The 23721-nt window shown below is 35.3% G+C and overlaps 1 protein-coding gene across 1 annotated transcript in view; it reads left to right on the top strand.

Moving 5' to 3' along the window:
* The first annotated feature begins 6705 nt into the window (after nt 1–6705).
* The window catches only part of osbpl2b (oxysterol binding protein-like 2b), a 30051-nt gene continuing 13035 nt past the window's right edge, over nt 6706–23721 (top strand). The window contains exons 1-9 of the mRNA XM_073823052.1: nt 6706–6815; nt 13209–13349; nt 16761–16884; nt 17129–17204; nt 20408–20542; nt 20656–20753; nt 20917–21099; nt 22654–22761; nt 22856–22945. Coding sequence (XP_073679153.1) covers nt 13313–13349; nt 16761–16884; nt 17129–17204; nt 20408–20542; nt 20656–20753; nt 20917–21099; nt 22654–22761; nt 22856–22945 — 851 coding nt within the window. The 5' untranslated portion in view covers nt 6706–6815; nt 13209–13312. The remainder of the gene's footprint in view (nt 6816–13208; nt 13350–16760; nt 16885–17128; nt 17205–20407; nt 20543–20655; nt 20754–20916; nt 21100–22653; nt 22762–22855; nt 22946–23721) is intronic.

Here is a 23721-nt window from a genome sequence, read left to right on the forward strand (position 1 = left end):
GACTTTTTTCTCGCAATTGCAAGTTTATGTTTCACAATTGACTTTCTAGAATTGTTAGATATAAACTTTCTCAGAAAAAAAATTCTCAGAATTGCATGACACACTCATAATTTGAGAGGAACGAAATAAGAATTTTGAGTGATAAATCAGAATTGTGAGATATAGTGTCACAATTCTTACTTTTTTCTCAGAATTGCGAGTTATGAAGTCAGAATTGCAAGATATAAACTTAGAATTCTTAAGAAATTTTTAAAAAATTCTCAAAATTGCACGAAATAAACTCAAAATTGCGTTAAAATCAAGACAGAATTGCAAGATAATGGTGAGAAAAAAGTCACACTACCTTTTTTTACTCAGTGGCGGAACCGGGCTTCCATACCATTGACTTTTATAAACTGGCTCTTTTTAATAAATCATACAATAAATTTTTATTTTGATTCATGAACAAATGACTTTTATGAGTCGGATCCTTTAAGTGAATGACATTAAACATGGTGTATTTCCCAAAAGCGTTATAAGCTATCTACGGTCATAAGTTCCATTAAACTCTATTGTTAACAACGGAAAACTCCGACCATAGTTAGTTTGGGAAAATGCACTCCAGGGTGGTAAACAGTGTAGTCCAATTCACAGAAGAATGATTTAAATGAGCCGGCTCTTTTTTAATGAATCACAAACATTCAGTGTTCCACAAACATTCATCAAGTGTAGACTGCTTCCCATACGAATTACTCTTCATAAACCTCCAGGACAAGCAGTGTAGTGCGATCTCCGAATGATGACTTTTATTATGAGTCGGCTTTTTTGATCAATCATGTACAGACCAACCAGTATAGTCAGATTCCCAAACAAATGACTCGTATAAGCCATCTCATTTTGATGAACCTATTTAATGACTTAATAAATCTTTTTAATGGATCTCGAAATAAAATGAACTAGTGTTCAGTTGAGTTTTATAAAACTTTAATAGTAATGATTTTTTTAATCTTTAATCGTCTCCATAACACAGTCTGTTTTGTCTTTTTAGCTTCAGTTATTTGTCTATATTGGCTGATCCATATTTGACATCAGTGAATATTTCTTGTATAGGTTCACTTTTAAGAAAATGAGCTATTGATAGATCATTATTGCCAAGCATTTGGGTCACACCATTTTTGTCTTAAAACTTTATAGTTACTTGATGATCAATACATTTTTCTGTGCTGATGACTGCCTCCCACAGTAGGTAAGGCAGGAATGTGAGCATAGGTCACATGCGCCATAATTAGTCTGTAATGATCTGCTTTATTCAGAGAATGTCTTCCTGGCCAAACAACAGAGCCTTATTAAGGGCTCCTTCTGGGATCCTGACAAAGGTGGTGCTCCCGAACTTCACATGAGCACATAGTTAATAGGTTCACCCATGAGAACACCCTGCTGGAAACAGAGCAGAGAAACTGGTTACTGACTGTACTAACTGAGCCGTTTTCAATGCCACATGAAAGAAGAGGATTTGTCCCAAACCTCCAGAGTCTCAGTTTGAGACTGAGGCAGATCAATGAAAGGCTTCACTTAATCTTTTATTGATTTATAAAGAGGAACAAGCCTTCGTCCACGGGTGATGCATTCCTGTGTATGCACCGACTGTACTTTTGTTCTTTATAAAGAGCAAAACTGCCACTGTATGTCAGAAATCAAAATAACACAGATGTGCTGATGGCATTATTTGCTACAAAACATATAAATAAGAGTTTTGGAATGGATAATGGAAACCTGAATGCATTTGTTTCCTGTAAGACAGCAATTATCTGTGCAGTGTTGAAGCGTTTAGGGATTTTGTTACTGCTATGACTGTAATGGCTGTCAGCAGCCTTGCCACACTTGACTGAGGAATGTAAACCCACAGGGAGACACAGAAAATATCCCCAGTGCTGCTGGATATTACATATTCTATTTCATGGTGGGCTTAATTAATGTAAAACAGTATTTTAGTCCCCTGTCCTGTATACTTGGCCTAAATAAATGTGATAATGATACTAGCAGGATTTCTGCTGTTGTTGCTCCGTCTCTGAGGACTTGGACCCCGCAGTCCTCTGGTCTCCATGTAATGGTTGTGGTGGCGACAATGACGAAAGTGGGCTCATAAATCCTTTTTGGTCTTGTCTGATGAGAAATACATCTTGTGGACTGATGCACATAGTTTGACTTAAAAGCACAAAATGAAGATTTTTTTTTATTAAAATAACTAAAAAACACTATGTATTTTATTGACTTGTGTACTTACATTATTTTAAATGTTTCCAAGAATGTTTAAAATCAGATAAATAATTAATTTTAACCCATAGTAGCCCATACCTTGTCATTGCATCGCCTGCCAACGACATCATACACCCACGATTTCCGTGGTATGTTAATCGTTTTATCTACAGTAATGTTAATAAATATTTAATACATGAGCTCATCCATGAACATGTTTTCTGCCCCAGTCCCGTCCGAGTTAATATGCGCCTTTATAGTGGCGAAAATCACTTGCATTTACGGATTACTTAGAAAATATTTTTTGTTTATTAGAAATGATTTTTTTTTTTTTATCATTTTAATAATTACTTAGAAAGAAAGAAAGAAAGAAAGAAAGAAAGAAAGAAAGAAAGAAAGAAAGAAAGAAAGAAAGAAATTATATATTTGGGTATCAGAAAACACTGGGTAACTGAAGAAAAAACAATGTCTCAAATTTTTCTCTATCCACTTACCACTAAAGAAAATGTCACCACTTTCTATGGATTACATGAAAAATAATAAAATAGAAAATTAAATAAGATTGTATTAAGTTGCATTGATTAATTGTATTAAATAAAGCAAGCTGTAAAACAAACAAAACCCTATGTATGTTGTGATAATTGTTATGTATGTTATGCAATTATCTAATTTAAATTAATTTTGCATAAATATCAATCAAATATATCAGTGATCAGACAAATATATATATAAGTATATGTATGTATAAAATGTTTTAAAGAAAGGTGGTTGCAACACCTATTTTCTATGTTAACAACTAACATCAATCTGGTTATTAAACTTTATTTATATATGTGTGGAATATTTTGGTAATGAGTTTTCAGAAATTCAAACCTCACTTAAAATTAACAGATAGGACACTACCAGTCAAAAGGTTTTGAGCAGTAAGGTTTTTAATGTTTTTTTATAGAAGTCTCTTCTGCTCACCAAGCCTGCATTTATTTGATCCAAAATACAGCAAAATCAGTAAAATTTTGAAATGTTTTTACTATTTAAATTAACTGTTTTTATTTGAATATATTTTAAAATGTAATTTATTCCTGTGATTTCAAAGTAGAATTTTTAGCATCATAACTCCGGTCACATGATCCTTCAGAAATCATTCTAATATTCTGATTTGCTGCTCAAAAACATTTATTATTATTATTATTATTATTATTATTATTATTATTATTATTATTATTATTATGTTAAAAACAGCTGAGTAGAATTTTTTTCGGTTTACTTTGATGATTATTCAGAAGAACAGCATTTTTCTGAAATAGAAATCTCTTGTAACAATATTCAGGTCTTTATCATCACTTTTGATTATTTTAAAGCATCCTTGATAAATGAAAGTATTAATTTCTATAATTTCTTCCCCCTTTCTGATAAATGCTGATCTTTGGATCTTACTATTTATCAAAGAATCCTGAAAGAAATGTACTAAACTGTTTTAAATAGTAATAATAATAATAAGAACAATAATAATTGTTTCTTGAGCAGCATATTAGAATGATTTCTGAAGGATCATGTAACACTGAAAACTGGAGTAATGATGCTGAAAATGTAGCTTTGATCACAGGAATAAATTACATTTTTTAAAATATTCAAATAGAAAACAGTTATTTTAAATAGTAAATATATTTTAAAATGTTACTCTTTTGCTGTATATTGCATAAAATAAATGCAGGCTTGAGCAGAAGAGACTTCTTTAAAAAAAATATTAAAAATCTTACTGTTCAGAAACTTTTGACTGGTAGTGTATAACTTATAATTGTGCCTCTTGAGGTTATAATTAGTATTTTCAAAGTTAAGCATCTCATTTCTGTGAGGTTTTCATGACCATTTATTAAATAAAACATAAAAAAATAATAATTATTGCAACTGTTGTAGAGTTCCAGGCCATATTTAATAACTTTTTTTCTCCCAGAAGCTTTAAATTAGTATGATAGATGTGTAAGACCAGTTTCTGTTAAAATATATATTGGTTCTAATAAAAAAAAAAAATCCTTATTTGTACAGAGTAGAGATTATTGCTAATTCTAACAAAACTTTGGTGTGCTTACAACTACTATTGTATCTTGACAAAGGTGGATATTACAACATCTGTATCAGAGACATGAGCTCAAAGCATTCAAAAGATGTTTTGTGTGTTAATTTAGCCACTAGTGCCACCTAATGGTCACATTAAGCAACCACAACAATGACTTCTAAAAAAATTACCAAACCTTAACTGACCCCTGAAATGACTCCTGATACCATAAAATGTATTGTATATATTGTGCCAGTAATGTTTCATAATAACTTTTAGGTTTCAGGTTCCTCTTATCTGACTGTGATATAAAGATTCACTTTACACATACTCAGCCAAACTCATGCATCAATGATGAGAAGGCAGTTCTTTCTGTGCGAACAGAAACAAAGCCATGTTGTACAGGGTCAGTGGGTGTAATTGGCGTATGTAATGCTGGATGAAAGAGTCCTTTTTACTGTAGTTGTGCTCAAGTCCCACTCTTTAGTCCTGCGAGGTCTGTTGGAGCAACAGTGCAGGAATAATTGTACCCTGGTTCATGGTTTTTGATGAAAAGTTTATCATTTGCCTCCACCACTGTGTTTTATTGCTGACAGCTGACTGGCTGCTCTGTTCTATTTGGATGAAAATGTGGCTCTAGGCTCTAGACAGCACACATTTATCTCATAGTATATTTTAACCATCAAGGCCAGTATGTCAAAGTGACACCTGTTTTTAACCTTTCATGGCTCTTTGTCTTTGTCAGCCTCAGAGGTGGTTTCCAACACACACATTTCAATGAGTACAATTAAGCAGTGAGGTCAGTGCAGGTCAGCTGTGCTGTATTGAGCTGCTCTGGGAACAGTGAGGTATATCAGTGACGTCTGCCTTCATTATTAATGAGAGACATAAAACAAACAGAGCAAATTTTTATTAATAATGCATACGCTTTTCATTACACTCAATCGTTTTGATGCCTTCATAGAGAATGCCGTATATTTGTGGCTCGTAGCACAGAAGCACGGCACTGTTAACCTGCTTCTCTGTACTATTTAACATTTTCATCAATGACCTCAAGTAATAACTGCTCAACTTGTATGAATTCAAGCATTTCTTGGAATGAACATTAGGCTGAATTGAAACTGGAGTAGCCTGAAAGGTGGTTCACAGAACAGACTGTACTATACGATAAGCAAGGTTGTGCTTTTCGGTTCAATAACTTGATGTCAAGATACTGTGTAATAAATGACTGGAATGAGAGGCAGTAATATGATCACTGGCAAAACTCAGTAAGTAAAACTGAAGGCCTAAAAATGCTGTCTAGTTAGGCAGCTCACCATGGTTTTAAGACACAGCCTTGATTTATGAGAGTGAGAGTGCTGAATATTTTAGTTTTGTTGTCATTTTTCCACGCAGCTATTCACGTTTGTTTTGTGTGTGTGTGTGTGTGTGTGTGTGTGTGTGTGTGTGTGTGTGTGTGTGTGTGTGTGTGTGTGTGTTTAAAATTTATATTAGATATTATGTATTAAAATATGACATTAAAGCACTATAAAAATGAAATATTAACATTTTATTATAATATATGCATACATGTGTGTGTATAAAATTTATTTTAGAAATTAATCATATTAAAGTATGAGATTAAAATGCTGTGTGTGTGTGTGTGTGTGTGTGTGTGTGTGTGTGTGTGTGTGTGTGTGTGTGTGTGTGTGTGTGTGTGTGTGTGTGTGTGTGTGTGTGTGTGTGTGTGTTTGTGTAAAATAGTTATTAGAAATTTATTTTATTAAAAATTATATTATATCAGAATTGTATATAATAATATAATATATACATACACGTATTGTTACAATAACAATATATATGTGAGCAAAAAATAAATATTAAAAAATCCATAACAAATATAGTAATATCATACTGTATATCATAAATAATAAAATACAGCAGTTACATTGCTTCTTTTGTCATTATAATAATAAATGAATGTGGGGTTTATTTAATAACATTTTTTTAAGCAACCCTTTAGATTCCTTCTGATATTTATCTGAATAATTTAATGCAATTTAATTTAATCACAGCAGCCAATAAATACCTATTTGAAGCTGTAACAGTAAATGTAACTATAAGAGTTTATTTTGTTAAAAAAAAAAAACACGAAAACTATAGTGACTTTGAACCTTTTATGTTAATATTTTTTATTAATTAAAAATTAAATAAGTCGTGTATACGTTTTACGCTATTATAAACGAACCATACTGATTGTATCGCATATCAAGTCATTAAAAAAAGTAAATGTTGGGTTTAAGTGAGCAAACTCTGCATTATAAACACATTATTGTGCAACTACGATGCAAATAGCCTTGCTCTGACGTAGCCTGTCAGGCGACGAAATCCCCGCACTATAATTGGCCAAGAGGCACGTCAATCATATCACCCATATCGATGTCTTCCGGCTGTGTGTCAGCCCTTCAGCAGCAGCAGCAACAGCAACAGCAGTAGCCCAGCAGCATCATCCCTGCCCAAGAGAAGCGAAACCCAGCCATCATCACAGGTAACGATTTTCTTCTTTAAAAGTAGCTCTTTAGACTCATTCACACCAGTATCTAAAGTTGTAAAGCAACGCTTACCAGCGGGCGAAACGCTCTCGATTCGTTGCTAAGTAAGTTTGTCAGTTAACATTAGCTGCTGGAGCTTTAGCCCGTTAGCATCTGTTTACAAGCTCCGGCTGTGCCTCTTAACCTAGAGAGCTGCCTACATGCATAACACTGCTTAATAAACAGCGATCACTGGCAAAATAAACGAGGAAATCTTAATGTCAACAAAACGCTGTCTAGTTAGGCAGCTCACCAGGTTTTGAAACACAGCCCTGATTTAGAGTGAGAGTGGAGTACTGAATCTTCTAGTTTTCTTGTCATTTTTTCACATAGCTATGCACGTTTGACAACAAACAAACAAACAAACAAACAAACAAAAAAATGTCCAGAAAAGCCTTGTCTATTGATCGACAGTATGAGTTTTCAGAGGTCGAAACCTGTCGTGTTGAATTTAAAGGCTGTTTACTTGTCATTTTCCCAGCTTATTTTGCTATTACAGCTAAACAGACGTTTTGTAAACGCTTTGCTTTTGACATATTTTGTACTGACATGAACAAGTTTGTGTTATTCCCTGAGGCTTTATACACCAGCATGTTATGGATTTGAAAAAAAAAAAAAAAAACATGCTCAGTACATGACTGAGAGAGAAGTTACTTGATCTCTATTTACTGTAAGATTTTTTTTTTTAAATATTTTCTGTAAGCCATTCCAAAAATCCTGTTTTAGCAAAACTGTCAGAATTACAGGTTTTGGCCAGATGATTTTTTTTTTTCTCAAAGAGGTGTGTGTTAATGTTGACTTGTTTGCATTTTGTTATGTTGACTCATGCAAGTTCTGTGGTTTTTAATTACAGCATCTGATAAAAATGAATAGGTAGTCTATAAAAGTCCTGCCAGTTCATTACAGGTGTTCAAATGGGTAAAAGGGTACAGTATTGTCAAGTGGGTCTGCCATGTGGACCGCTGAACAGTTATTGCTTGATTTCCTTTCCTAAGGTGTTATGCTGTGTATTGCTTGGGGCAAGTCTGTAGACAGATATAGATGAGTATCAGGCCACATTCCAGAGAGTAAAGCAAGGTGTCACCGCTTTGTTTTATGTGCAAGCGCATGGAGATTCCCACACCGCCTTGACTTGCTAACTAGTGTGTGTCATTGTCAGGTATGTGCTTGCACCTCTCCCAAGCAGACTACATTCCAAAGGTCTCAATGAAACTGAGAGTAACGCAAAAGACTGATTCATTCCCCTACTGAAATCTCGTGGGTGTTTGTGTTTCCCTACAGTAACTTTATTAGGCAGTTATGCCCTTTCAGGGATTTCCTCTGCCTGGTACTGATGCGAAAAAAAAACTTTGTTTGCAATGCCGATCATTGTTAATAAACTCTAAATTCTCGTTATGGCCTAATGAACATTTGTAGAAAATGTAATCACTCTCAGGCCGTCCAGGATGGAGAAATGTATCATTACATCACTTGCTCACCAGAGGATCATCTGCAGTGAATGGGTGCCGTCAGAATAAGAGTCCAAACAGATTATCACAGTAATCCGCAAATAATCCACACACCTTCAGTACATCAGTTAACATCTTGTAAAGTGAAAGTTGCGTGTTTTTAAAGCACAAATGCATCATTGAGGTGTTTTTAACTGACACTTCTGGCCAAAATACCAGTTCAAAATAAATAATATTGCTTTCTCCAGTGAGAAAGTCCATCTCCTGTCAAAATCCACCAACATACACTCCCATTTAAAAGTTTTTTAATGTGTTTTAAAGAAGTCTCTTCTGCTCAACAAGCCTGCATTTATTTGATCTAAAATACAGTTAATATTTTTACTATTTAAAACAACTGTTTTCTATTTGAATATATTTTCAAATGTAATTTATTCCTGCGATTAAATCTAAATTTTCAGCATCATTACTCCAGTCTTCAGTGTCACATTCTAATATGCTGATTTGCTGTTTATCTAAAATAAAAAGCTTTTGTAACATTATACGCTAAATACCTTAAAGTTTAAAGTCTAAGTCCGAAGTATAATTTTTTTAAATTTTTGGTTAACATAATGATAATAATAAATGTTTTTTGAGCAGCAAATCAGAATATCAGAACAATTCTGAAGGATCATGTGTGTGGAGTAATGATGCTAAAATGCAGCTGTACAATCACAGGAATAAATTACATTTTAAAACATATTCAAATAGAAAAGTTATTTTTTTTATTTTTTTATTTTTTTTTTTTTGCTGTTTTTACCGTGCTTTACAAATTCAAATCTTACTGTTTGAAAACTTTTGACTGTAGAACTGTTTTAAACTGTTTAAGCTTGAAAATGGTACTTGAATTGTACGTCTTTCTCTCCTGATTCAGACTTTTTTAAACTTATATTTTTATTACAAACACACAGCTTTTCACTTCAAGATGTTAATTAATAGACTGGAGTCATATGGATTACTTGTGGATTATTGTGATGTTTTATCAGCAGTTTGGACTCTAATTCTGACGGCAACCACTGCAGAGGATGCACTGGTGATCAAGTGTAATGCTAAATTGATTCTTACAATCTAGTATCTAAATCTTGAATGCCCTGAGGGTGAGTAATTCTGAGCAAAGTTGATATTTTTGGGTGAATTATTGATGATAGTGTGCTGGATCTCGTAAGACCCAGACTTCTCATTACCGCACCTGCACCTGAGTCTTTATTTTTCACGCAGAGATATTGTGCGTGATTATCGGTTGCCACGGCACCCGCTTTCAGTCGTCTCTGATTCTGTTCCTCTCGCTCCCGGGAACCCTGTTCCCAGATCTGAGATCATTACTCTAGCACAACACCGTGTCTCGGGGGACGACTGAGACGTCTGTGTTATTTTAACATTTCAGCTGATTGCAGAACACTTGTTTTCCCATGTAGGTGAAAGTGCATCAGAGATAATGTATTAGATTCTGTTGAAACCTTGAGCAATACCGTCTCTCTCTCTTTGTCTGTCGTATTTGATTTCAGAGGATTGGTTGTGTCTCCTTTTGACCCTTTGCTTGTTTTGACATTGGCTCTAATGTGTATTTAAGGGGATAGTTCATCCGAAAATCTAATTTCTGTTATTATTTGCTCAGTCTTGTGTCATTTGAAATACAATCTTTCTTTAATGGAACACAAAAGGCTGATCTAATTTCTGTTCAACTTAAACTCACCATCTCAACTCTATAATCCGTTCACCATGGTTAACAGCCCTCTGGAGGGGATAATTATCGGTGAATAACCTTTTCGTTTTTTTCATCCTACAAAGCTACTATATGACATGTATAACACACAAATTGACCAATAAATTATTCAGAATTTCTATTATATATATTTTTATATACATGTACTTATTTTATTCTTACCCAATTCAGTCAACCACTGTAAAAACTCTTATATACATGATATATAAGAGTACTGGGTTTAAAAAAATCTGTGATTGCATTTTGTCTCCGTGTTGAGTAACCGGCAAAATACTGGAAGTGGGACATTCCACGAACGAGAATCCCGACCGTTTTCCAAGGCTGCGTGCTATATTAAACCCATTCAAAAATCATAATGTGATTGAATTAAATAAAGTTATTTATATGAGTTTAGGTTACATATGTGTGTGCTCACAGTAAATGCTGCTCCACACAAACAGTCAAACTCCATCTCTGCATATTGCTATGAGTTTGAGTTTATTATAACGTTCATCTGGGAATGCAATGTGTGCCATTTAATTAGATTTGTAAGCAAATCATTTATAAACCTGTGCAAACACAGGAGAATACATCAATATTTTTCTGAATATGTTAACCGTTCATCGCATTTAAAAAAAAAAAAAAAAAAGCTCAAAACCTCGCTCTGAGTTTATACATTTTGATGTCCACATATTTAAGAAATTGCAGTGGTTGTAGCATTTCGGTTGTAAAGAATTGGCCAAATATTAAAGATTAAGTGGACATTTGAATTTAATGTTGTTTAGTCAATATTAAATAAGGATAAGGTCAATAATCCTCAATAAAGCCATATGAGTACTTGCTTACTTGCTACTATATTTGAAGTAATTATTATTGCCTCATTGCTATTAATGCATTTAAATCATTTTAAAGGCTGTTATTTGCTTAGGTCTATTTGTATAACTACAAAATAAACTATATTTTTCCAATTACTCGATTAATCGTCAGATTATTCAACCAATTACGCAATTACCAACATAATCATTAATGACAGCCCTAATTTATGTTCTTTAATTCAATTAATCTATGCTCTGTAATGCCTGCTACCAAATATGGAAGTAAATGGAAGTAAGAAAGTCTTGCATGATTGGAACAACATAAGGGTGCGTAAATGTCAATGATGGCAGAACTTTTTTTTTTTTTTAAAGTGAACTATCCCTTCACAATAACGTCCCACACCTTCACATCCCTTTTCTTCTTTGAAACCTGACTGTCTGCATTTTTTGAAAAACAATTAATGATTAAAGAGTTGATCTGACTGTAACAGAGACAGCTGAAAGTTGTCTTTCACACTGCTGTTAGACTCATTTCCTACTCTGATTCACTCACGAGTCATCCGTTTGGCCTGACCCTTGACATCTGCCCTTTATAAACTCATAAATAACCTTGACCCGCACTGAGGAAAGCAATTCCCAATTGAAAACAAGCATCACGTGGTTTGGGTCATCAGAAACCAATTAGACATTGCAAAGTGGTTGAGATGCTTTTGAATAGCTGTTTGTCCTGAACAGTTAAACTGCCTGCTGTTCTTCAGAAATGTCCTTCAGGTCCCACAGATTATTTGGTTTTGCAGCATTTTTGTGTACTTAAAGTCTTTTCAATAATGACAGTATGATTTTGAGATCCATCTTTTCACACTGAGGGACTTTTACAGAGGGGTGAAAACTTTTTGAATTTGACGATTAGGGTAAATATAACTTATTTTGACTTCTGGGGAACATGTAAGTATCTTTTGTAGCTTCTGAAGGGCAGTGCTAAATGGAAAAAAATATGATATTTAGGCAAAATAAGAAAAATGTCACATTCCGTTCAAAAGTTTTCACCCCGATGCATCGTTTTTCCTTCTGGAGCATTAGTGAGTGTTTGAACCTTCTGTAATAGTCCCTCAGTTGTCCTCAGTGTGAAAAGATGGGTCTCAAAATCATAGTCATTGTTGGAAAGGGTCCAAATACACAATAATGCTGAAAAACCAAATTGTGGGAAGGACTTTTCTGAAGAACAGCGGGCAGTTTAACAGTTCAGGACAAACCAGGGACTAATGAACAACTATCACTAAACAAAAAAACTGCAGTGGGTCATTCAGATAACAACACAGTTTTAAGAATCAAGTGTATGTGAACTTGAACAGGGTCATTTTTATAAATTCAACTATTATTTTCTTTGGGGACTATATGTAAACATCTTTGATGTGAAATATCATATCCAGGTCAGTATTAAATAAAAAACATGGAAAGATGCACAATTTGAGGTGTCATTCGTAAATAATACAAGGGTTGTAGACCCCTAAACCTATATGAGCAGTAGTAATATTGACACTTTCCTTGGGAAACACTGTTATTGAATTTGTAAGGTAATTTGGTAACACTAAAACATGTCAGATAAGGTTTATCATTAAAAAACAAACATTACGGAACACACTTGTAGCTTTGCATATCTAACCTAATAATGGGTTGGTTCATTGACTTTTAAGTTTTCTGTGGAAAAAACCTTTTCTCAAATGGCCAAAAAGTCATAATGGTTAAGGAAAGAAGTGTAGCAGTAAGGGAGTCTTCAATGCAGCTTGATTTGTCTTTGCTTTTCATGTTACTTAAGACTTCAGAGTTGTCCTGGGGCTGTAATAAAACTGCTAATTGCTCTCCAGTAATTTGTGCTCAGGGAATTCGTGGAGCACAAATGGCAGCCTCCTAGTACAGACCGGGAAAGATATTCAGCAAGCTTTCTTTAATTAACTCCAATAGCTACATAAAGTTTTGTCGCTGGCTAATAGACTTTAACCATGCTAGAAGCGTTCCCTCAGGTCTTGTCTAGACTGAGATAAGGCTGTCCCATGATATGAGTCAGGTCCGGTAAAGGCGTTTCAGCATACAAGCCCATGGGCGGAGACTCACTAGCTCCACCTTTCATTTCAAGAGCGTCCAGCTAGATTCAGTCAAACATGACGGATGAATAGCTGAATGAATGTAGGCTCTAAGATTATTGGAGTAACAGATAGATGATTGTTTTTTTTTTGTCCATTTCAGTCCTTTTTTTTTTTTTTTAATTTAAATGGACTGTATGGTCCACCATTGAGTTGTTTTCTTGTTTGTGAGTGTGGTTTTGACTCTTTTATTTTGGTATCTCCACAGGTGCCCCTGTTTTGGACTTGGTTGTGTTAACAAGTCTCCAGAGACAAGAAAAGAAAAGAGAGACCATGTTTTAGAGACCTCGTGTTGGCAGCCCAATTTCTACAATGAACAATGAAGACGAGTTCTATGATGCCGTCACAGGTAAGACATTTTAAATCTTTCAATTTATAGTATGTTTAGTATTAAAGGGATAGTTCACTCAGAAATTAACGTTCTGTCATTAATTACTCACCTTCATGTTGTTCCAAACCTGTAAGACCTTTGTTCATCTTTGGAACACAAATTAAGAAATTTGATGAAATCCGAGAGCTTTCTGACCCTTCATAGACAGCAACGCAACTGACACGTTCAAGGCCTTAAAGGTAGTAAGGACATTGTTAAAATAGTCAATGTGACTGTTTAGTGGTTCAACCGTTATTCTATGAAGCTACGAGACCGCCAGGGGTCAGAAAGCTTTCAGATTTCATCAGAAATATTATAATTTACTCATTTTTGAGTGAACTATCCCTTTAATGAAGGTCTATTTACATGTGTCCATTTGCACTCTAACCAATCATAGATTAAAAAAAAAAAAAAAAAGGAAGTTGATTCAAGATCGGAAGTCGTTCATAGCGTCACCTCTGTGACACAAGCCCATCCAGGGCTGTCGCATGTCATGAAAACATTGTCATTCTCTCAGCGCTGCCTGAGTTCACACACAGCAGTATTAAACAGCTGTGTTTTCTGAGAACCATCTCATTTGTACCCTATTGTGAGTGTTTTGGCCACTGTTGACTTTAGCCTGCAGTCTTGTGTGTTTGTTATGACAGAGTGGCCGCAACACTGTGCGCCGGTCTGGTGTCGGCTTACCGCGGCCTGTTCATGGCTTCAATTATGTAGCGCTGCGTTCAGATGGTCTGATGGCTTCTGTCATTGCTGAAATGAAATGAGATGAAAATAATGTTATGAATAAATAAACATGGCGATACAGACTTTGGCAGGTCATTGTGCTGGACTCCTGAAGCCTGATGTCAGCAGAGTTGCTCATATCAGATGGTACAAAATGTGAAAGAGACAGATTTTATACCAAGTTATTAAATGGTGACATGGTTAATAACTGCATGTTGATATGAGGTGTACAGAAGATATTGGGTGAGGTCTTCAGCATTTAATTTTCCCAAATTTTCAAGAGAGATTTCAATGACTGTATTGGTTGTTGGCTGTTCTCTTCAGAAAAATCCTTCAGGTCCCACAGATTCTTTGTTTTCAAACACTCACTAATGCTTCAGAAGGAAACACAATGCATTAAGAGCCGGGGGTGAAAACTTTTGGACAGAATGAAGATGTGTAATTTTTAATATTTTGCTTAAATATCATATTTTCTTCATTTCAGAAGAGAAAATAAGAAAAATCTCCATTCTGTTCAAAAGTTTTCACCCCATGGCTCTTAAAGTGCCCCTATTATGCCTTTTCAAATATGATATTTCATGTAGTGTGTCATGTAGCTGTATGTGAACATAAACTATCTGCAAAGTTGTGACACCGACAGTGCACTATAAATGAAGTTTTTGTCTAACAAAAAAAAGAGTCGGCTCACATTCGCATAAACGAGTCGTCAGCAATTCGAATCTTTTTTCTGTAACGGCCACACGTCACGAGCTACACATTTGCGTAATGTCCGCCCACGTTCAATTTCGCGAACAACTTGCCCGCCCACAAACAGCAGGCCTACCATTTTCACGTGGATTAACGTTACATCATGTCAAGAAGACGCCCTGCGCTGTGAGAGTGAATTTGTTTTATATGCCCTTCCGAAAGATGACACTACCAAGAATGAGTGGTTAACATTAATTTTTTCAACACCTCAGCAGTCCAATGCCAATCTTGTGTTGTGTTCGCGTCATTTTACTGATGACTGTTTTTCCAATCTTGGGGAGTAACGTTACAACGCGAGATTCACCAAACGCATGGTTTTAAAAAATGGATCAGTGCCCGGTTTATCTGGACCGGCTTGCTCCTCTGAACTTCTACCTGTAAGTATGATTAATAATTGGTGATTTTATTTTCTAGCGATCGTTCAAAATACGTCTTTGTGTGCGTTATGGTGTGTAACAACCCCGCACATGTCTTGGTAAGCGGCTAACTTGCGTTTCTGTAGTTCTGTTGTTCAGCTGTGAGTGCAATGTAGTATAAAAATTGTGATTGATGCAGCTTGACTGTCTGTCTGCCTTATTAGTTTAAGTAATGATAAACGATGGCTTAACGCAGTGTTATGGGTTGTACGTTACAGTGTTGAAGTTCACAACGTAGAGGTGTGCCCGGTTCGCTTACAAAAGCAAATTGCAAGCACTTTCCACAGTTATAATATGACACCCACTGAGAAACGTCCTGCTCCAGTCGTGCTTGCATAACAGTTTCTTGTCGATGTGCCACTTCTTCAACCGTTTCATCGTCAGACTCCGGCTCGAATTGATAGGGTAAAATCGAGGCTATCTTTTCTATGCATTAACAGGTTTCCACAGCTGTCATTCAGTTATGCCAATGGGCGTTTCATTTTGCGCTGAAGCGGTAGACCAATCCAAAAGGACTGCACCATCTGACCAATCACAGCAGTGAGGGCTCACTGAAAGGAGGGGTTTAGAGAGACTGATTCTTCGAACTGCTTCACACGAGTCGTTTACGAATCATTTAGAAACGGGGTAAAATTAAATCTAATTTTTGAGAAAACTAAAGTGTTTTTTGAACTTGCATACATGTAAACCTGTTTTAAGAGACTATTACAACAATATTAACTACCTTTAACGTCATAATAGGGGCACTTTAATGCTTTGTGTTTCCTTCTGGAGCATCAGTGAGTGTTTGAACCTTCTGTAATAGTTGCATATGAGTCCTTCAGTTGTCCTCAGTGTGAAAAGATGGATTTCAAAATTATACAGTCATTGTTGGAAAGGGTTCAAATGCACAAAATGCTAAAAAAAGAGAGGAATTTGTGAAACCTGAAGGATTTATCTGAAGAACAGCGGGTAGTTTAACTGTTCAGGACAAACAAGGGACTAATGAACAACTATCACTAAACCAAACAAAACAAAACAGGTGTATATAAACTTTTGAGCAGGGTCATTTTTATAAATTCAACTATTTTCTCTTGTGGACTATTTGTGAACGTCTTTTATGTGAAATATCTTATTCAGGTCGGTACTAAATAAAAAAATAACATTAAATTTTGCACAATCCCTCTTATTTTGGTAAAATAATTAACATTTTGCAGATTCTGCAAGGTGTATGTAAACTTCTGACTTCAACTGTGTATCTTAAATATTATTATTAATTGCTTTTTTTTCATACAAAAATTGTGGAAAACAAAAAAATAAAGGTTGGCTATGCCTGTTTCACTGGGGGAAAAAAACAAACAAACAGAAAAACTATTAACTTAATTCTTTCGATTATTTGTGCAGCCCTAATTTTATATATTTTATATAATTTATTTTGAAGAGTAAAATGTTTCACCCTCTTAAGGTTGCAGTCATGCATCTCTGTCTGTCTCTCTAAATAAGATGTGTTTGTGTGCCCCAGGCTTGGATTCAGACGAGTCGTGTGAAGGCACATCAGAAGCCAGTTTTAAAGATGCTGTAGTGTATGACGGCGCTCAGAAGAACAATGGAGCTGTTCCTCAGGAGAACGGAATTAAGAAGCACAGGTACAGCCAGATTCCAGCGCTGTGACCCATATCCTCCTTTATCATGCTCTTTGTCTCTGCGTTTAATCTTTCTCACTCTCTCTCTCTGTCTTTTGTTTGTCTAGATTTTTATTGTTCATCTTACCTTGATAGTTAATTCAAGTTCTTTTTTTAATCTGCACATCTGAAAAGTTTTTCAAACTAGTACACTTAAGAGATATATGTGCATGCCTATTAATGGGAAAATATTCTTCTGCCCTCTTAGGTCGTCTCTACCTGCCCCCATGTTCTCCAGGAATGATTTTAGCGTATGGAGCATTCTCAAGAAATGCATTGGACTGGTAAAGATAAATAAATAATCATTTTAGCTGTAAATTTGGACTAATTTTAATAATTAATTTTTGTGGGATATTCCGGAGTTTATTATTTGTTATCTTCAAACAAAAATGTTAACTTCCCTTCCCCCTCGAAACAATACCTGTTTTCTCATGACGTGTACCCAACGTGAGAATGGATCAGTAATAAACCCTCGCCTACAGCCACTGTCACTCACGTGAGATCACAGCAATTAGCTTTTCACACAAAAAAAAACTTCTCAGGAAGGGTGAAATCTTCTAAAATCCAATTCCTTTTCAGTAGTGAATTATGTACATGCAGTCACATGTCACTGTTCAAGATCATGTCAAGCTGACATAGTTTAACTTAACCATATCTCAGGATGTTCTCTATTCATTTGCACTCCATCCAGCTGTTTTTGTATTCAGAAATGTGTTTTAGGGGCCCCTTAAGGAACTTGTCTGAACACTGTCTAATGGACATGACCCTGAAGTAGTGTACTTATACAGGGTGACATATCTTACAAATCTGACTTTTTCTACAACCCAGTAAATTATTTTGATATATGCCTTTCTCTGCAAGCTTGTGCAGAAACAAGCCACTACAACTGTACAACGGTGTACCAGTTCTAACACCATGGCGAAAGTTCGAGCAAAGCATGCCAACTGTTCTGTCATTGGCTGCACAGATGAGCACAGAACACCTATTTAGAGTCCCAGCCTCAGAGGAGAAAAGAGAGCAGTGGATTTATTGATGTATTTACTGTATATTACGCTGCTGCCATGCAGATCTAATATAAACGTGATTTCCTTCCCTGCTGTTAACCTTCACAGGCATAACCACCTGTTTTTGTAATTCCTGTGTGTTTTTAACATGAACTTGTGTGTATCTGACAGTTTAAGCGCAATACGACATGAAAGAGTGAGAACTTGGTTTAATACTCGCATGCCGCGTGACAGCCGCTTTCTGTGTGCGTATATCAAAAGTTTAAACTAGGTTAAAGCTAGGGCTGTCAGTCGATTTTAAAATTTAATCAAATTAATTACATGGTGTGTCGATTAATCTAAATCACAAAATAAATTTGACTGAAAATACCCACAAAAGATTATTTAAAGCTATTTTTGTGTTAAATGAGAAAGTATCAAGTAGAAATTACAAATCATAGCTTTAGAAAGATGTATTGTATTTTTGATTGAATGTAGAAGTTATTACATGGCCTAATGATAATTTGAGAAACATCTCAGTATTTTTTGTTGATACGATGAAAGTCATTGGTAACCAAAACAGCTTTGTTACCAACAGCCTTCAAAATAGCTTCTTTTATGTTCCACAAAATGACGACATGAGGGTGAGTAAATGATGACAGAATTTACTTTTGTTTTTTTTGTGAACTATCCCTTTGTTTGTTTTTATTTTGTTTTAGTGGTTGGCATAGATTAAAATGGCTAATTTGAATTCTGCCGAAGGCATTCAGAATATGTGTGCTACCCAAATAATGACTAAAAGTAAGTCTTTGAGAACGGGTTTCTCAAGCCAGGTGGCGCATTAGACCAGGGGCTCATCTCCTGTTTCCAAAATGCATCACAAACTGCTTGACAATTGCATTTTCAACACAATTAACTATACAAACTTGTGTAACCAACTATTCCTACACTGCATGTACTTCTGCGCAAAAGACTGCGCAAATGTGCGCGTTGCAGATAAATACACATTTGCGCACTGGCATGGATATCTGCGTGTATAGTCTTCGGTTATACTGCGTTGCTTTTAGAAGCGTCAATTCAGTTGTTGCATATAGTTTAATGTCTTTATTTTGGGATTATCAAAGTAAATAATAACTCGCGCACGTGCCCCAGTAAAAAGGGTCTAGCAACGCCCCTGCCCTGAAGCAAACCCAGCGGCTTCATAGCTGCATCCATGTTAGCACGTCTCGTTTGATGTGGTAATTTCACAGTAGGCATACACACAGGTTCGAAGACTCGTTCTCGCCCCCTACAGTGCAATTCGGCTAGGTATACATCCGTGCTAAAATATCAAGGTGAAAGTCATCATAGCTTCGTTGTATAGACCCAGCTCCCAACCTAACTTTGAGAATAGATTAACGGCGATATTTTTTTTATTTATTTTTTTTAGTTGTTGCCCTGCGTCATATGTATCAACCATAGACTGTAAAAAAAGATGGACGACTCATCTCCGCTTCATTCCATATAGGAAAGTGAAGCCAAAATGTCTTAATATGGCCGCTGCCATCTTGGGGGAAATTACGTCATTTGGAGCCAGATTCTGCGCAGTAGAGATTCGTTTGGAGCCAGAGTCTGCGCAGTAGTGTCGCGAGGCGGAGCCGCGGTATCAAAGTCCCGCCCAAACTCCCGCAGACCCAATCGCAAGATCACAATCATGACACCACACCCCGTTTTTATAGCATAAAATAACTACCTAAAAGCGAACTTTTTTGAAAAATGAACACTTGAACATGAATCAGCATTATAAGAACTACCTCACACGATGGAAACCATCTTTGGAAAAAAATTATTTCAAGTGTAATTCGATTATTTAGTTTGGCTCAAGTCCCATTAGATTACATGGAGAGGGCGGGGTTTATGACCTATACTGCAGCCAGCCACTGGGGGGCGATCGAAAACTTTTGGCTTCACTTTTCGAGACTAGTGCGGCACACTTGGTATCAACAGTCAACTATATGAAATATAAAATGATGTACAGATTTGGGGGCAGGGCCAGTGCGTTAACTGCGTTAAAATATTTTAACCACGTTATTTTTTCAGAACTAATTAATCAAGTTAACGCATTAAGCTGACAGCCCTAGTTAAAACACACGATTTGAGTGCGTTAGACAAATCAAAACCAAACGGATGGATTTTTTTGGCAGAATGTCTGAGGCATTAGCTGTAAAGGCATAGCTCATTTGCATTTAAAGAGACATGCACAAAAACAGCATGTTTCTGCGTTCACTCAAAATAGGAATTTACAAAATGATATAATAAATTATCTGTGGGGTATTTTGAGTTGGAACTTCACAGACACGTTCTGGGGACACCTGAGACGTATTTTACATATTATAAAAAGAGTCATAATAGGTCTCCTTTAAGAACTACTAGTCAACTCATTTGAAAATGTGGCGTTTTCAGAACTCGTGAAGTTGTAGCGGTTTTTGATCCTGCTCACCCTTTTTGCCGGTGCTGTTTTCTAGGAGCTGTCCAAGATCACCATGCCCATTGTGTTCAATGAGCCCCTGAGCTTTCTACAGAGAATCTCTGAGTATATGGAGCACACATACCTCATCCAGAAGGCCTGCTCACAGTCCGACTCTATAGAGAGAATGCAGGTGAGACCTCGCACACCTTGGGTGTTATAATTGGTGTATAATTTCAATTATAAGCTGAAGGGCTGGGTTAGTATCAAGATGAATCATAATACTTTTTCTTTTTATCTATTAAGACGGTCGCTGCTTTCGCTGTGTCCGCAGTCGCTTCTCAGTGGGATAGAACTGGAAAACCTTTCAACCCACTTTTAGGAGAAACCTATGAACTCAGACGGTAAAGAAATCAGCAGAGTGTTTAATAACAAACTGTGGCGATAAGATTTGAGGATGTTGTTAAATGTGAATTAGATCAAAGTTGCTCTTGAGGGAAACTGTTCTCTGTCATTTATGTAACTCTACTTCTCCTTCCCCTTAATGCTTCCTTCCTCTGCTCTCAGAGAGGATCAGGGTTTCAGACTGATCTCAGAGCAGGTGAGTCACCATCCGCCAATCAGTGCGTTTCACACTGAGAGTCTGGCAGGTGACTTTGTGTTTCACGGCTCCATCTACCCCAAACTCAAGTTCTGGGGCAAAAGTGTGGAGGCAGAACCTAAAGGGACCATCACGCTAGAGCTTTACAAGTAAGTGTGCCATCTTTATGTGCACACACATACACAGAACATGATTTGACCTGATATTCCCTGATTAGTTTTTTTTTTTGGCCTTTTATTATTATTAATAATAATAATAATAATAATAATAATAATAATAAATCCTTTATTTATTCCTTCATTCATTTATTCATTCATTTGGTTTTCTTTATTTAGTTTTGGGGGTTTCTTAATTAGTGTTTTTTGCTGTTTAGTTTGTTTTGGGATTTTCATTTATTTATTTATTCCCTTTTGGGGGAGTGCTTTGTTTTGTTTTTCTTGCCTGCTTTTTGTTTGTTTGGTTAGTTGGTTGTTTAATTTGCTTTTGTTTAGTTGTTTAGTTTTGAGGGGGTTTTTTGGGTTAGGTTTTGCTTTGTTTTTTGTTTTGTTTGTTTTGTGATTTTGTTTGGAGCCTTAAATTTTTTTTTGTTTTTGGCTTGGTTTTGCTTTATTTGCCTGCTTTTCCATTTTAGTTTTTTTGTTTGGTGATTTGATGTTACATTTTAATGTAGCTAATGCTGTTTTGTTTTGTTTTTTTGCTTTGGTGTCTGTTATTTAGTTTTGTTTGTTTTTGGTTGGGACTTGCTTTTTTGTTTTTGTTTGGGGCTTTTTTTGTTTGTTGGGTTTTATTATTATAATTTTTATTTTTTTATTATATTATTACCTTTTGGGGGGGCATGCTTTTGTAGCTTAATTTGCTTTTTTCTTTTTATTTAGTTTAGTTTTATGGGTTGTTTTGTTGTTGTTTTGTTTGTTTTTTTATTTTATGGTTATTTTTTTTTGTTTGTTTTGTTTTTGGTTTTGTTTTGTTTTTTGTTTGGTTGTTTGATATTACATTTTAATGTAGCTATTGCTGTTTTTTTTGTTTTGCTTTGGTGTCGTTTTTTTTTTTTTTTTTTTTTTTTTTTTTTTTTTTTTCTTGGGTTTTATTATTATTATTATTATTATTGTTATTTTATTATTAAATATTAATTTATTGCCTTGTTTGGGGGGCATGCTTTTGTTGTTTGGTTTTTCTTTGTTTTGTTTGGTTTTGCTTTGGTTTTCGTTATTTAGTTTTATTTTGATTGGTTAATTTTGGTTAGGTTTTGCTTTTTTGTTTGTTTTGGAATTATTATTATTTTTTTATTTTTTTTGTGGGGGGGCTTTTTATTTATTTGTTGTCGTTGTTGTTGTTGTTGTTGTTGTTATTATTATTCATTTATTTATTTATTGCCTTTTGGGAATGGGGCATACATTTTTAGCTTAATTTGCCTGCATTTGTTTTTTGTTTTTCTTTTAGTTTGGATGTTTGATTTGCTTTGTTTTTTTGGTCTTTTTATTTATTTTGTTTGGTTTTGTTTTTTAAATGTTGCTAATGCTGTTTTTTGTGTATATATCTAGCTTCCTTGCTATTTTCATGTTAATGAAAAGGTTTATTGATTGTGTGAGTGAGATTATTCTTGGATGAGTCAGTGGCATCCTGGTTCGATTTGAGAGCAAAGGGTTGTGGGGTTGCTGAGTAACTGCTTGCTCACATACGTGTGTGTGTGTTTATCCTCACAGGCATAAAGAGGCATACACATGGACGAACCCTTTCTGCTGTGTACACAATATAATTTTAGGTAAACTGTGGATTGAACAGTACGGCACTGTTGAAATTGTCAACCACAGGTAAAGCCAGACTATTGAGTATTTATGACCATCTATTCTATTGTGCATTCACATGGATATATTTAAATGATTAATGTGATGTGTGATTGCTTAGTACTGGAGAGAAGTGCGTGCTGAACTTTAAACCCTGTGGGATGTTTGGAAAGGAGCTGCACAGAGTTGAAGGTTACATCCAGGATAAGAGGTGAGATCCTGACTCAATATATCAGTCATCTTGGATTTATACCAACACATAACAGCATGGATAAAGCATTACACAAAAGAGCAAATGTTTCCTGTTGTCATTTTCATTAGAGAAATGCACTATTTACAATCAGTCTCGATTCGATTATTCTGTCCAATAGAAGGGGGTTACTTAGACTTGGTAGCAGTATTCATTTGGTCAAATGAGGTGACTTTTTATTTTTTTTGTTAGAATACTGACATGTCTGATATGACAAGTCATATGTACAATTAATTTCTTTGTATTTTTTTAATGATTGAAACAATGACCTTTTAGATAACAGACACCTTTGATACCTACGACATTAGGTACTAATTTGATAATTAAGGTGCGATTAAATGACTGGAGGTGCCAAGCCATGTACAATTGGTTATAGAAGATGTTTGTAATCTACTGCAGCATCCAGCTACATCAAGAAACCTTTTCTTTTTTTCTTTTTTGGTCTAGGCTTCCAGAGTAAAACCATTCTGAGATACATACAAGTATACATAGAAGAAACAGAGAACATACAACAATATTGATCAATGTAGTACATATGAGAAGCATTTCTTTATGATATGATTTGTAATTATAATATATAAAACTTTGGGATTGGTAGGATGTTTTTATTTTAAAGAAGTCTTTTCTGCTCATCAAGACTGTTTATTTAATTAAAAATACAGAAAAAAAACAGTAATATTGTGAAATATTATTGCATTTTAAAATGGTGGTTTTTTTTGTTTGTTTTTTTTTCCTTC

This window comes from Garra rufa, chromosome 18, assembly GCF_049309525.1.
Source record: "Garra rufa chromosome 18, GarRuf1.0, whole genome shotgun sequence".
In the NCBI taxonomy this organism is placed as follows: Eukaryota; Metazoa; Chordata; class Actinopteri; order Cypriniformes; family Cyprinidae; genus Garra; species Garra rufa.